This window comes from Telmatherina bonti (genome assembly GCF_933228915.1).
Source record: "Telmatherina bonti genome assembly, chromosome: 22".
Classification (NCBI taxonomy): Eukaryota; Metazoa; Chordata; class Actinopteri; order Atheriniformes; family Telmatherinidae; genus Telmatherina; species Telmatherina bonti.
Genome location: NC_136631.1, coordinates 5339441 through 5356029, shown reverse-complemented (window position 1 = coordinate 5356029; position 16589 = coordinate 5339441). Strand labels below are relative to the sequence as shown.

Here is a 16589-nt window from a genome sequence, read left to right as displayed (position 1 = left end):
GTTGTTTGAAAGCAGAACATCTTTTTTTCTCATTACTGGGTCAGATACAGGTGCACTGGGGATGTTTAGAGTCAAATTGATTACATTAACATTTTACTTCAAGATCTTACACTGATTTTACTTATCCCAGTATTGAGCTGCCATTTGGCAGCAGCTTTCCTGGAAGATATGAGCCAACATGAGCATCTATGGCCATTAAGGTGACACTTGTGTCATAATCAGGGAGATATTTAAGCCAAATTAAGTTTTGGTTAAACCAAACCAAGAAGTAAGGGTTTACATGTAACCCAAGCCACCAGAAAAATGAGAATGGAAAAAAAAACAAAAAAACGTTATAAAAGAATGTATTTCAGACGCAACCATAGTTTAGTAACTCTCAGTAAATATCTCTGACTTCTGCCCAACCAGGAAGTGTTTAGGTTTTAGTTCAGAGATAAAAAAAAAAAAGTTGACGGATTTACGTCTTCAACTCGTGTCATGGATGCATTTATGTTTAAGGATAAAGTGGATAAAATCACATCTACTATATTAATGTTAAAACATGTGTATGAGTTGTATTTCCCAGCTATTACCTGGTGGGGCAGTAATTTACAAGTTGAGGTTATAGGTCTTATTTAGGTTTATAAACCAACAACCTGCCCTGCAATGGACTGGGGACCTGTCCAGGTGTACCTGCCTCTCGCCTGATGATTGCTGGGATAGACTCCAGCTTCCCCACAACCCTTAACTGGACTAAACAGTATAGAAAATGAATAAATGAATGAATTAAAAACCCGCACTCACATAGATTTATTTCAGTTTGGATTCAGCAGTCTGTATTTGTTTTATTAAATGATAAATACCACGGGACGCCACTTCACAGCTCCTGGTTTAAAGATCACAACATTATAAATTACATATTAACCATCAATTTAATGGCTAATATGAACATTAATGGCAAAGTCGAACTGAATGTTGGTTCCACATTATTTCACCTTAAAACGAGCAATAAAACACAAAAACGCAGATTACGCCACTGTATTTTCAAAATGATTGTATGAAAGTAATTAACTCTATTAGGCTACTGAACTCATGCAAAGCAAAACATGTCTTCAACATGCTAAAAATGTGTGTTGGCTGCTTGACCCTTTTCCTGCGTCTGATTCAACCACATTAGTTTTATATGATGTAAAATATTCCACTTTGTGACATTTCTGGTGTCTCTTGTTGGTATTTAGGCTAAAAGGCAAAAACATGCAATGTAATTATTCGCATGTATTAATGGGAGGAGAAGAGACGGCTCTGAAGCTGCTCAGCTCCAAGTCAGTCGGGATTTATCAATGAAAGATGGAACACGCATAGGAAGACGTCTTTCAGCATGAAATCCATGCAAGTCCTTGTACATGAAGCCCCAGGTCATGACTACAGAAGCACAGCTTAAACCTGTTACCACTTTCCACCACTAGATGGCAGACATGACAATCAGCCGTCAAAAAGAGTCCAAATGAAGACTCAAAGATAAAAAAAGACCAGAAACCAAAGAACAGATAACAATAAAAAAAAAAACCAAACAAACTAACAAGAACTATAAACAGAAGATTGTGTGTGAAAACCCCAGTAAATACTTAGACCAACGATCATGCCACGTTCAAAGTCACTTTCATCAGCTTTATTCCTCACTGAGGTGTTGAATTAAGTGGAAATTAGATGTCTCTTCTTGAAATGGAAAACTGTCTGGTAAAATTTATTGTAAAAATTCAAAAATATATTTAGTAATTCAGAAGTATTTTGTCTTTATGTCGTCCCTCTGAAGGCAGGCAACATTTGGCTGGACAAGCTGACTGAACGCTTCCCCTCTCTGGGAAACCTTCGAAGTAAAAGAAGCCTGTCAGATCTCACTTTGCCACCTCTGCCTGAAAAACTGTTTCTGCAGTCGTAAGTCTCTGTAGAGGTAAATTAGCCTCAAATATCAGTGGCCTGATTTTATCTGACAGGTTTGACTTTATCTCAACAGTGACAACTTTTTCCGATACCAGTTCAACAAGGATAAGATCATCATCTCCCTTCCTCTTCCGCTTGGAGGCAAAAATTCAGTGGAGATGAACATCCCAATGAGTCTGTCTCTGCCTGTCATACACATATCACAGATCGGGCTGTATATCCCTGCCAACAAGTATTCATTGCCTTCATTCACTGTACCACCATCTGTGGATATTTCTATACCCCTGCTCGGCCTGGCTGAAGCATCAACCAAGATCCACAGCAACGTTTACAATTGGGAAGGCTCCATTGCTGGGGGTAACAACACCGTTGATGTTCCCAGCTACGTTGCCCAGTACAAGGCTATGGCTCAGTCACCACTAGAACTCCTGTCTTACAAACTAGAAGGTAAATATGAATGAAATGAAATGAAAAATACTTTATTAATCCCAAAAGGGAAATTCAATAATTAATTTCAATGATTAAATTCAATTATGGCATAGTTAGCACTGTGGCCTCACAGCAAGGTCGCTGGTTCGATCCTTGGCTCGGGCAGGGTTTGGACAGTGGCCTTTCTGTGTGGAGTTTGCATGTTCTCCCTGTGTATGCTTGGGTTCTCCGGCTTCCTCCCACCATCCAAAGACATGCATGTTAGGTTAATTGGTTACTCTAAATTGCCCATAGGACTGAGTGTGAGTGGTTGTTTATCTCTATGTGGCCCTGCAATGGACTGGCGAGCTGGGATAAGCTCCAGCTTCCCCGTAACCCTTAATCGGACTAAGCGGTTAGGAAAATGAATGAATGAATGAAAACAGAAACATTTTAATGAGCCATTTTACAGCATAGAATGCACATAAAAAGGTCAAGTTAGAAAAAACAGTCATATACTACTCTTCACATTAAAATACAGGCAATGACTCAAGTTTTTTGTGCAACAATCAGGTGTACTTCCACACAAAAAAGACAGTGCTTGTATACTACAAGACAAGAGGACAGACATATACGTAGATGTCACATTGACTGTATCAGCCCGTTGCTGCGACATGTCAACACGTCCGCCATATTGGTGGGAGCAAGAAGGCCCATTAAAAATACACAGGAGAATGCTTGTTTACGGTAAATTTAAATGTGAAATATTTGTGCATTTTTCACCAGATTGGGTTTTTATATTTGCTTAAATTTGCATGTTTTTCACAATTTCTTCCTGCACTAAATTAAAAAAGTATATGTTGCTTTTATCATAACTGGTTTTATTGGTCCATCAACACAACTTTAAAGCTGGTATATAGAAACAGAGATCAGTCATGCCATGTGGACACCCCAACAGTTATATTTAATCAAAATGGAATGAAATCTGTTGAGTTTTCAGCTGCCTCTCTGCCCGTGTTTTATTAAAACAATCTTTTCTTTCTATTTTAAGGAATCGGCATGATATCAGGACAACCTGATGATAATCTCAAGTATCTCCTGAACAGCTCCTTCAGCCACAGCCTCATTGACACAAGCTTCAGTGTCATAGAGACCTTCAGGGTGTCTGACAAATTAAATGCAAGAGCCAATTACAAGTTTGAAGCCTCTAGTCCACTAGGCCTGCAGGCCTCTATCTACTACTCTGCTCACTCAACTTCCACTCCAGATTCAGGGGAAGTCTCAGGAGATGGCACTGTGGATGGACGACTTAAACTTGGCTCTTTCTACACCAACACTTCCTACATTCACAGCTACAACCTGCGTCCACTGGATCGAGAAGGCAGAGGAGAGTCCACCATGGACTTCAATTCACCATTCCTCCAGTTTAACAACATGATCCAAGGAGCCTACGCAAACTCTGAGCTGAACATCATTTCTAAAACCAGCGCCCTGAGGGACATTTTTAAGCATGTGGCAGAGCTCAAGTATAAAGATGCTCAACTGACGCTAAAGTGTAATGCTAGGGGTACAGCCATGGGTAAATCACTAAGGAACAATGTTGAGCTCGGTGTATCAGGTCATATGTCCATCCTCAGAATTGAATCCCAGGCAGATGATGACACAAACAGGGTATACTCGCTTATAACCGGATCCCTGGACTCAAATGGGCTTGAGGTGAACTCTGAGGGTTCTATCACCTTTGATGCTGGTCGTGCATTACACAAAGCATCTGTAAAAGTTGGAAGAGATAGGCTAATCTTTGGTGGAACAAACAACATCCAATGCAGCCCTATCACCATGGAGAACATCTTCAACGGTGCCATAGACATCAACGGAGCATTGTTGTCTTCCACCACCAAGGCGATGGCAGAGGACAGCAGAGGACAGCTGAACATCGAGGGTAAAATCACAGCTTCTGAAGCCTCTTTGAGTGGTGAACTCAAGGGCCACGCCTTTGATGCAACCACAGCAAACAACATGAATATTGTGCTAAACAGAAGAGCGCTGACTTTTACTGGTAACACAAAGGGGATCCTGAGGAAAATGAAAACAGAAAACATCCACACACTCACCCTGACTTTGTGGACATTCAACCTCCACTCCCAGACTGACAACTTCATCTGTGACGATGTTTACTACAAACAAGACACTAAAGTTAACATGAAGCCATTTGTTATGGCCATTGACATGATCAATGACCTTAAGCTTTACGACCTCAGTATAAACAACGAAGGCCATTTAAAGCTTGAGCCTGTTAAGGTGGATCTCAGTGGGAGTGTGATGGGCGCCTACGGAAATGAACATAACATCAAACATACCTATGAACTTAACTATAATGAGATGGCTGGCTCAGTGAAATACAGTACATCTGGAACTGTAATGGATGCACAGTTAAGCCACAACTGTGAACTTGAATTTGCTGGACTTTCTTCGACATCAAAGTGTGAGGCGCGTCTAAATTCTGAACCTCTGCGCTTCAATGGATACGTTCGCACCATGGCGCTGCCTTTCAGCCTGACCATCGATGTTCTTGTGAACAGTGACGGAAAAGTAAATCTACTTGGAGAGCACACTGGACAGCTGGACAGCAAGTTGTTGGTTAAAGCTGCACCTCTTGCTCTTGCATGGTTACACGACTGTCGAGTCTCCACAACACATTTGCTTACAAGAGAAGTGTTCTCCACTAGTTTGGAAAACAAATTTGAGGGTCTAATGACTCCGCAGGACCAATCTCTGGATTGGAAAGTCAACTCCAAAATGAACAACCATGGTTATGAGCAGGGCATCAGTGCTTACAACGGCCCTGAGAAGGCTGGAATTGAATTTTCAGGTGTAATGCAAACAGACATTGTAAGCAGATACAAGAGATCGACACCAGAAACAGAAAAATTCTCCATGGCTGGTTTTCTATGGTATGACAAGAACAGTGATTGTCACATCATTGAGATCCCATTCATTGAGAGCTTCCCTGTTGCCTTCGAGCAACTAAAAAGTACACTTGTGCAAGCCTTAGAGTCGCTCCAACAGTCCATCCGCAATTTAAATATTAATCAGCTGATCAAAGACTTTAGAGACAATATTGATCAGATACCAATCCAAGTTAAGAACTTCATGAAAACAATGGACTTGGAGAACAAGGCAAATCAAGTAAAAGATCAACTGGATTATTTCATTGCTGAATTTGCTGTAACAATGGAAGACTTTGAGCTTGCAATGGACAATCTGAGACAGAACGTGGAAGCTACGGTAATGGACATAGTTACCATAGTTCGAGACCTCATCCATACAGTGGAAGATCATGTAAAGACAGGACATCTAGCCGATAAGATCACCAGTGTACTTACACATCTTGGAGATCAGCTTAAAGCCTTTGAGGAGAAGTACAAAATCAAGCAGTTGTTTGTCAGAGTGCTTGTTGTCTTGGAGGACATCATCAGACAAATTGACTTAGAGAAGCTCAAGGAAAGCAGCGCCGCGTTCCTGCAAGAGCTTGACTCTAAATATGGGATTATGGAGACGATCAAAGAGAAACTGTTTGAGATAAAACAAGTCATCGCGGGCTTCAGTCTCAATCGTATCTTGGAAGATTTGAAGAATTACCTTCTCTCATTTGACTTGGCTTCTTATATTGAGCAGCTGTCCTATCAAATCCCAGCCTCAGAGATTGCAAAAGTGTTGGAATCAATGAAAGAAGTCATCGTCAACTGGATTGACGAATATGAAATCCCCCAAAAAATTAATGCAATTATTGACTACTTTAAGGTTTTGATTTTAAAATATGATCTTGACAACATTTTCAAAGATTTAATGGATCAAGCGGTGACTCTTGTCAAGGAATTTAAAGTTGATGAGACTGTCCAGTCAGTGGTTGATGCTCTCAAATCAATCAAATTTGAATTTGTTTATGATAAAATTATTAACTTTTTGTACAGCGTGACCAATCATCTCCGGGCAATCGACTTTAAGAAAAGTGTTTATGACCTCAATGAGTATATTTCTTCAACATTTGAGTCAATGAAGGAATTTGACTACAATGCATTTGTCGATGAGACTAATGTGAAGATTGCCGAGCTAACAAAATACATCAACAAAGAGATAGAGAAGTATGAGATTGTGCAAAAGATTGAAGCTTTCAGGGAGTTTTCCAGAGAAATCCAAAACTCCATCTTTAAGTATCTGGATGAACTAAAAAGCACCAAAGTTGCCGATGCTCTAAAAAAACTGAAGGACGTGATTGACACTGCATTTTATAACGATGTCAAACTCAAAATGCAGGACATCCTTGACGACATGAGGCAAAGAATTCTTGACATGGATATCAGAAATGAAATTTACATCCACCTGCAAAGAATAAGTGAATCCTACAGAAATATACTTGCCTACGTTTCTGCACAGTTTAGCCAGCTGATAGAAAGAATCAGTAAAATTGTCAATAACAGCGAGATCCTGAACAAGATTATACAAGCTGTAAATGGAGTTTTGGATGAACTACGTAGAGCTGAGATTGAATTTCCCACTTTTACTGTCCCTTTTACTGACCTTGTTATACCAGCGTTTGTAATCAATCTAAACAAGCTGAATGACATACAAATCCCAGCTCAAATATCTGTTCCCGAATTTATCATTCTCGACTCGTACACAATTCCTGCCTTTACCATAGATTTTGAAAAGCTTAAAGCTAAAATGGTTGCAATCATAGATGAGATAAAAGCATTTGAGATCAGGACTCCTGACCCAGAGGACATCTTCGGGGACCTGAAAGTCCTCTACCTTTTTGAACTCCCAGACGTTACCCTTCCAGAAATAACCCTCTCAGAAATAAAATTCCCAGACATCAGCATTCCCAAATTAAACACGAAGGGCTTTGAAATCCAAATGTTGTCAATTCCAGACATAGAGCTTCCAGAGATTCCCAGTGACATTTGCATCCCGGTTTTTGGTAAACTGCATGGAGAATTTACCATTACTTCTCCACAGTACAACCTTATAGCTACAGGGAAAATTGAGAACTCAACATCCATTCAGAAAAACCCACAGTTCACCGCCACCATCACTTCCCAGGCTAAATCCCCCTTTGAGCCTCTGGAATTCACCTTTGAAGCCATTGCTCAATTGCAAGCTCCCAGAATGAAGAAGCTGCTATTCACAGAGACAGTGAAGGCAACACATATGGCCATCACCGTCAATCACGAGGGATCTCTGACACTCACTGGATCATCGGTTGATGCTTCTGCCAAAACTGCCGCCAAGGCCACAACCCAAATGTACACAGCAGATCTGACCAACAACATGGCTCTTTCCTTACAGAATGGAATACATTCAACCATTGCCACAACCTACACCCACAACTTGGACATCCCATCAATTGAAACCTCAACTCAGGTGTCAATTAAACAAAACATAGAAGCCTCAAAGGAATCTGGCAAAATTAAAATGAACAGCGAAACTAATAGTAATGGAAAGTGGTCTGTTAGAGACTACTCTGATGAAGGTACACACAAAAGCAATGCAGAATTCACTGTTGACTTCAGCACTGCAAAGTTAACTTTTGTGGGTGAAACGGACAGTAAGGCTTTAAAAATGAAGCAAAAACTGAGTGTCGAGTCTGTGATCTTGAGCCACATCATCGTAGAAGCAAAATGTGAAACGGAAACTCCATCCGTCAAGAAGAGTATTATGGTTCTGAATGGAGAAGCTCATATTGGAGACTTGAAAGCTGAACTGACAGCCTCTCATCATGCCGAATTCACTGCAAGTCTGACAGGATCTATGTCTAATTCTTTAGAATTTACGGCACATCCATTTGAGATTATCCTTGATGTTAAGAACAAAGTTAACTCAAAACTTTTCTTCCCCCTAAAGCTCACTGGTAAGGTGGATCTCCAGTATGACTACGGTGCTGTACTGAACTCTGAGAAACAGCGTGCCTTCTGGGTTGCTATGGCCAGATTCAATCAGTACAAGTACAGTCACAACATCACAGCTGAAAACAGTGAAAAGGACATATTCTTCCACTATTTAGTCAACGGTGAGGCTAATCTGGACTTTCTGACAGTCCCTCTCTCTGTCCCAGAAATGACCATACCATATCTTGAAATGATGACCCCTGAGGTCACAGATTTTTCCCTCTGGGAAGATACTGGATTAAAATCTTTGCTAATCACCCCTCAACAGTCATTTGACATGAACCTGAAACTTCAATACAACAAGAACCCCGACAAGCACAGTTTTGAGTTGCACCTTGAACCAGTCTACAACATGATAAGGGACAATGCCAACATCATCCAGATTCAATTTGAGATATACAGAGACAAAGTAGTTGCATTTCTAAAAGATTCATACAAGGAAGCGAAGTCACAGTACATCAAACACAAAATAGACACATCGAGCTTGCCTCCTAAGATCTTCAGAGTCCCTGGATACACAATACCTGTTCTGAACATACAGGTATCTGCTTTCAGCGCCGAGATGCCTGCCTTTACTTATTTTGTACCCAAGGAGGTCAGCACACCAAGCTTCAAAGTTCCAGCGTTGGGTTTCTCTGTGCCGTCCTACACGCTTGTGCTGCCTTCTCTGAGATTACCTGTCATCCATGTTCCAGACACATTAAGTGAAATAAGGCTGCCTGCTTTCACCCTACCAGCCGTTCAGGACAACATCATGATCCCAGCAATGGGCAACATAACCTGTGACTTCTCCTTCAAGTCCACAGTGCTTACTCTAAGCACTAATGCAGGCCTTTACAATGAGTCGGACATTGTTGCACGCTTCAGTGCCTCTTCGGTGTCTGTTTTTGACCTTTTGAATGGAAAAATTGATGGTACCACTAGTTTAACAAGAACGAGAGGGCTGAAACTTGCAACCATTGTGTCCTTAGAGCATAAATATGTGGAAGCAAATCATGAATGTGCTGTTAGTCTCAGCAAGAGGAGCCTGGAAGCTTCTGTAGCCAATAGCGTAAAAATGAATTTGCCTTTCCTCAAACTAGAATTCAGTCAAGAACTCACTGGAAATACTAAGACAAAGCCAAACATTTCCTCCAAGAAAAAACTTAGGTACATGTTCAACATTCCTCTGATTGAATCAGTAGGCAAAGGAAACTTTGACATAATCTGGGAGCTGGAAATGCCTTTGTCTTATGTATCCATGGAGATGTCTACTGAAGGGAAGTCAGACATAACAATCATGGACAACGACTTTGTCGGAGATCTGCTGAATAGAGCAAGTTTCTATCTTAATGCTAATGGCCTGCGCTCAACAGCTAGAACTACCTTGAAAGTAAACCTGGAAAACCAGGAGAAACAAAAACGAAGCTCCGATAACAACTTCCTGTTTGATTTGGACAACAACCTGGCTCTTGAAGTTTCATTGCGGCGTGTGTTTGCTACGTTTGATTACACAAGCAATAATATAGTTGATTTGGCATCTTTGGAAACAAATGGAAAACACTTCTTTAAGGGAGAACTTGATTTTGTTCCTTTACCAGCCTTTAGAACCACGCTGAAGACTGAGGCTAGTCAGATGAGTCATTGGGGTACTGTAGAGCTCATTCATGACATCATCCTAGCCACCGGTTATGAAAAGCAGACCTTGTCCTGGAATGGAAAGCAAAAACTGGGATCTCTCATCGAAGCTTGTGATTTGTCAATGTCCAACGATGAATCTGAGATACGTATAGACTTGGCTGGATCAGTGGAGGGTCATCTGGCATTCTTAAAGTCAGTCCGACTTCCAGTTTATCAGAAGTCCCTGTGGGATGTACTCAAATTTGACGAGGTTACCAATATGGACAACTTGCAAGCCTTTAAGATCTCCTCCAGTGTTGTATATACAAAAAGCATGGATGGCTACAAATACGCAATTCCAACCAAACTATTTGAAAATGGCATAACTTTTAGCATCCCTGAGATAAGTATAGCAATGCCTTCTTGGGTAAAAGAGATTCCTCAGACAATCAGAAACATAGACATGCGTTTTGAAAATCTGGAGTATCTCACTCTTCCTCCTGCAATATTAGTCGTCCCTTTTCAGGTTCCTTTTACCAGCTTGCATGTGGAGCAGTTCATAGTTGATCCGAAGAACCTTGATATCCCCAGAGTGATCACCACCAAGCCTTTTGACATCATGCTTCCTGGCATGCCAGTGATATCAGTGCCCAGTTACGACATTAACACGGAGTATCTGCAGGGTAAAATGTCATTCAAGATCCCACAGTATGAGATCACGATGTCCTCTTTCACACTACCAACATCCTTCACCATTGGTGAGCTCACCTTCAGTCTGAATGATATCACAAACCAGATATCAAACTTTCAGTTCCCAAACATTGTTATCCCAGAGCAAAAGATAGAAATCCCTGAAACAGCCCTGTACCTACCCTCTAGTGTGTTTATCCCAAGTTTTGGAGCCCTCAGTGCCACCCTGAATGTTTCCACCCCCATTTATAGTGTGTCAACAACTACTAGTGTGGAGAAGAAAGACTCTAACCTCATAACTTCGCTTTATTCTATCTGTACTTCCACCATGATCTTCCTGCAATATGAGCTCACAGGTGAGACTGTTACACTCATATTTACATATGTGATGTATTACAATGAAACATTATACTCTGTTTATGTTTCCTCAGCAAAAGCAACCCTTGGATACAATAATGAAGTGATCAATCTAAATGGGAATGGCAAATTGGTTCATAGAGATGTAAATGTCAACTGGCAACACATTCTGACACGTAGCCTGAGGTACGTGTCTTTTCGTTTGTTTCACCAAGTCATTGTCTTTAAATACCTAAATTAACCCTCTTGGATCGTTTTTAAAAAATCATATATAAATATATAAAATAAAAGATGGTTAATTGGGGAATCCTGGTGTACCCTCCTGGGTGAGGATTGGCAAACAAATTGGGCTTACTGTTTAATTATCTTTGATTCCTTTTGAGAAGGAGAAAAGAAAATGGTTCAAGAAGAGAAGAAAAGTATGGCTGGTCGATTTTTTTCCCCCTTTAAAAATACCAACTGGTGTTGTGTATGCATGTTTAGAAAGCCTAATTGGTAAGGATGGTGCATTTCTGGAATGAACAGTTAAATGAGTGGGTAGTGTCCACAGCAAAAAATGTACCAATGTTCCTGAACTGTTCTTCTGTTGGTGTATAATCCTTACCGACACCAGTTAGTATTTTTAAAGAAGAAAAATAATATAGCAAACAAAAATCTCCTTACTTTTTGTGACAATGTTATGCTGGTTGTCATTTATTTTGGCTATTCAAATTGGCTCAAACTCATAGTATGTCTCTTTTCTTTTAGTTTTTCTGATTCTGGCTGTGATAAATGAGGGCAATTTTCTAAAAATATATTTTAATTTTCTAAAAAAAAAATTTTTTTATTTTTTATCTTCTTTTATCTTAAGCACTTTTTCTGGGATGGAAACACTCACCATTCAGATATTAGCTTTACAGGATAAATCTAATAGTCTTTATATTTTGTTTCAGAATGAAGCGCCAAGTCCCTCGAGGTGATGCAACAAACCAGTAAGTCTTTCTTTTATTCAACTGTCTTTCTGGTTATTTCCATTGTTTTCATAACAGTGAAACCAGATGAGCTTCAAGAGAATATTTCTTTCAACAATAGCTTCTTTGTTTTAAAGGGAGTCTCGTCACACTCTCAACATTGATGTCACAAGTCGATCATTCGCTGATGTCAGCTTCCGCTTTGCTTCCCGCAAAGATGGCATCACTGCATCGATGTTGTCTCCATCAGCTGGTTTCCTTGGGTTGCATCTTCAGCGGAGGTCTCCTTCACAGCTGGTTGGAAAACTGTTCAGCCGCTACTTGGTGAGACTTTTTATAATCATCACCGGAGTAAAATTATGGGTTATTTTTTATTGAATTGAAATCATAGACCATATATAAAAGATAGACGGAGCCTCCGGTGGTTAAAAGTGAAGCCTATGTGGAAGTGCATAAAACTGCAGTTCCTCCTTCATCCACTAGGGGCTGCAAAACAGAACGAATCCCCATAGACTCCCATGTTAAAAAGACCAACTTCACAGCAGAAATAAACATGTTTACAGCAGGAATAAACATGTTTACAGCTTTGTTCAAAAATCCATTTTCGATTTAATAGGTCAGGTTCACCTTCATGACAACTGTGGGGGGAGTGAATTTTTTTCAAACTCGCCCATTTTAAAGTAATTTAATCTCGAAATTTGGCATCTTTAGGGGCGTGTCCTTTTGATTGACAGGTACCCGATCTCCCGCTTCAAGTCAGAAGAACGTAGAACAACCGCGGTTTTTAGCCAGTTAACAATGTGACTTAGCTTTAGCCTGCTTACCTCCGTTAAATGGTTAGCTCCTGTTATCTCCAGGTTAGCTTGGTTAGCTCTTAGCTACAGAAAGCTCGGAGTTCGCTCGATGTCAACCATCCACCATGACGTTCACAGCCCCCCTCTCAGCTCCACCTCTTTGCCCATATTTGTATTTTCTGGACAGAACGACATGCGTGCCTCTGCCAAGATGGCAATGGTAGGAACCGCCCACCGAGCTTCAATTCAGCTCTTCAGAAACCTATGGGTGTCGTCACGGAGGCTCCGCCCATCTTTTATATACAGTCTATGATTAAAATTGACCCTAAAAGTCAGAACAAGTATGTGAAAAACTTGTACATCCAAGCTAATTCCACAGAAATTAAGAGGATCAGTAGCAGCCCGGAGATGCTAATCTCCACTTATTTGTTGATCACCATCAGCGTGAACTCTGCTACAACAGAAGTTTTGTCAGTTTGCTGCTCTGTAGGATGCAGGTGTGTTCCAACATGATGCCAAGGAGGAAAGACATCAGTATTGATCTTAGAAAAGCAACTGTTTTCTGCTCATCAGTCTGGGAAGGGTTAAAACGTCTTTTCTAAACTATCTGAAGTCTTCAATCAAGATTATTCACAAGACAGCTGCCAATCTTCCAGAAGTGGGTGTAATGAAACACTTTTATTTATTTTGCAGGATCGTAGGAAGTCGGCAAATAATGAACACACAAACTCTGCCCAATGATTAACTCAGCGTTTTATTAACCTTGCAGCACAAGAGTAAGCACATCGGTTAAGGCACTTTTCAGTTTCCAGCTCTTACCGTAACGCGGATAGGTTGGGGAGCCCACAACCCCGGTAGAGAGTGCCAAAACCAGCTGGGCGTCCTGATCAGATAGACCCGCAGCAGACTCCACCGAAGTCCGGGACTTCCCCGCTTTAATACCCCTCATTCTGCAACATAACGTGGGAGCGCTAGGGAGGTGGCCAACCATCCCCACACACACACACACACACCATGAGACCATAACTTTTGTTGTTTCACACGCAGCAGTTTACCTTCTTAGTTACACAACATTCCACAGCGGTTAAATGCCAGTGATATAAGCAAGCAGCTCTGAAAAACAGGATTCTCTTCCCACAACACCATTGAATGAGGGCACACAACATCACCATTAAAAGTTTATACTTCATTCCACTCTTGATGTTTTGTGACATCATTCAATTTACTCCAGTCCCACAACACCAGGGCACACAACACCACCATTGAAGTTTATACTTCAGTGGGCATCTTTGTTCAGTCTAAGATCTACATCTCAGACTCTCCAGGCCTCAGTTAGCGTGTTAAATGCAAAACTTCATGACAGTCCAGTTAGTAAAAGACTGAAACAATCTTCAGCCTCATTATTAGCATGCTCACCTGTTAGCTTACATGTACAATTACATTAACTAGCAAGCTGTGCTAAAGGTTGCCACCTAGTGAAAGTTAATTCTACTTCTGAGACTTATTTGTAATCTTTGTAGTTGAACATTTATGATAAAAATATCTTTATTTTAGTTTTACTCCATCTGGCAGATGAATGACAGTTTTTATCCTCTAATGAAGTGGTTTGTCAAAAGTGTCAATATAGTGAATAACATCACAAAGGAGTAAAGGACTTACGTGTTCCCGGACGTGACGTAGGGGGTCACGGGACCAGTTCATTTTAAGTAAAGATGGCGCTGTGTGTATGGACAAACGAGGAAATCTTTCTACAAATGATTAAAGAGAAAAATATAACCTCCATTCTTCATGGTAACGACAGTGAAATTCAGAGTTTTACAAGGAATTAGAAAAAGGAATTGCTTTGAAAAGCCGTGGACAATTCTCCACAGCAAGTGGAATTCCTTAAAAAAAAAAAAAAAAAAAAAAAAAAAAAAGTGACTTGGATACCTGGAATAAACCACAACTCTCATAAAATCTCAGTGGATGAGATTTTATGCTGTAAAACACCATTCAATGGAAACACTTGCAAATTGCGCCCTGCAAAGGACCGGCAAGCTGTCCAGGGTGTACCCTGCCTTTTGCCCAAAGGCTGCTGGGATAGGCTTTTCCGAAACCCTTCATTGGATTGAGCGGTTAGAATAATAAATGAATGACTGAATGAATGACTTGCAAATTGCAATTGTACTTTTTTGAAGTTTTAGAAATATCGGTTTTATTTTGCAAAACCTGTAATGGAAACGCAGCTATAAAAATATTAGTTTACCTAAGTTTTTCACACTGCTTCTGGTTCTATTGTGATGTTCATCTGAGTTTGTTTCATCTAATTTTTTATGTCCTGATGTGTGAAATCTGAGACTCTAACTGCTGTTCTTTATTTCCTCCCTCATCTTCAGTCGACTCCCGACAAGGACACTAATGTTTTTACCACAAAAGCCTCGCTGAGGAACTCAGAGAAGTTGGTCGTTCAGACGACATGGAACTGGGGCTTCTTCAATGACATGGTGGAGGGCATCAAGAACAAGATCCCTGCCATGACGAATGCTGTGTTCGAGTGCATTAACAAATATCACATCGCCCACTTCGGCTTCGATCTGAACCGTGGCAGCATGAAACTGAAGAACACAATATCAAATATCATAGAGAGAGCCTATCACTTGGTTCCCGTGTCTTTTACTGCTCTGCAGGATGTTGTTCAACACCTCGCTGATCAAGGGAAGGATATGTACAGCAAGGCTTCAGAAGGCCTGATGTTGATGAATGTGCAGGACTTTACAGACATGGTGGTCCACCAGGTGGAGCAGGTCTTCATATACGCCCAGGACAGGATTAAAGCCTTAGTAGATGCAGTCACAGAACTCCTCAGTGCCAGGAAGTTTACAGTTCCTGGATCCGACAGGAAGCTCACCATCATGGAAATGATTCATACAGCCGAGAGGTTCATTTACAAGGCTTCTAACAGGGGTTTCCAGCGGTTTCTCACCCTCATGGAGAAGATTTCTGCGTTCATCAGAAACACCGAGTTCACCATACCGGGAATCGACGTGATCGTAAATGGAAACGAGATTATGGATAAGATTATGGCGTTTCTACATTCTGCATATCATAATATTCGAGTTTCCATAAGCAAAGGTGTCAGTTTGCTTCACAAGGCAGCCAATGATGTTCTCCAGATGATCGCAGAGAAAGCCGAAGAGATCCTCGCCTCACTCAAAGATAAAAACTCTGAAATGGCTTCAAAGATCGATGAGGTTTACGCCAAGGTTGTGCGGTCCTCGCAGCAGCACTCAGAGGAAGCAAGGAGAAGCATGGTCGAGTACAAAGACCTGGTCAAGCTGAAGATCCACGAGATTTACGATTCCGTAAACATGAAGCACATTAACAGCAGAAGCAAAGAGTTCATCAGTATTTTGCAGTCTAATCTGTCTGAAGCGTTTACTGAAAGTGTAGATCTAATGAAACAGGCATCTCAGAGCACAGCTCCATATGTCAGAGTGACCAACGAGAAGGTGGACATTGAAATTCCTTTACCGTTCCTTTGGAAATCCTTCGGTGAGTGGCCGAGCAAGTTCAGACACTGAAATCTCGGCTGAATGAGCAGGTATTAAATGGTGCATGTCTGTTTACAGTTGTTAAAATTTAATCAACATGCACACTTTATTCTCAGTTTTTCTGATTTCTATAGTTTTGAACCTGCCAGTGTCTCACATGTATGTTGCTGTTTGTTCATATTTAATTAAAGAAGATCAGAGACTCATTTCAGTTTGTCACGGCTCCATTGTTAGTCTGTAACTCCTGGAGGTATATTGTGATGGATATCATACTCTTTACGTGATCAACATAAGTTTTCCAGGGATTTATAGCATAGTGGTTAGCACTGTGGCCTCACAGCAAGAAGGTGGTCGGAGCCTCGGCTGGCCGGAGGTTCGAACAGAAGACTTTCT

General features: G+C 40.9%; 1 protein-coding gene across 1 annotated transcript in view; it reads left to right on the top strand.

Moving 5' to 3' along the window:
- The window catches only part of apoba (apolipoprotein Ba), a gene marked incomplete at both ends in the record, with an annotated part of 33296 nt that extends 17070 nt beyond the window's left edge, over positions 1–16226 (top strand). Inside the window, 6 exons of the mRNA XM_079262325.1 lie at positions 1793–1914; positions 1994–2367; positions 3380–10921; positions 10997–11108; positions 12010–12196; positions 15042–16226. Coding sequence (XP_079118451.1) covers positions 1793–1914; positions 1994–2367; positions 3380–10921; positions 10997–11108; positions 12010–12196; positions 15042–16226 — 9522 coding nt within the window. The remainder of the gene's footprint in view (positions 1–1792; positions 1915–1993; positions 2368–3379; positions 10922–10996; positions 11109–12009; positions 12197–15041) is intronic.
- Positions 16227–16589: the final 363 nt, after the last annotated feature.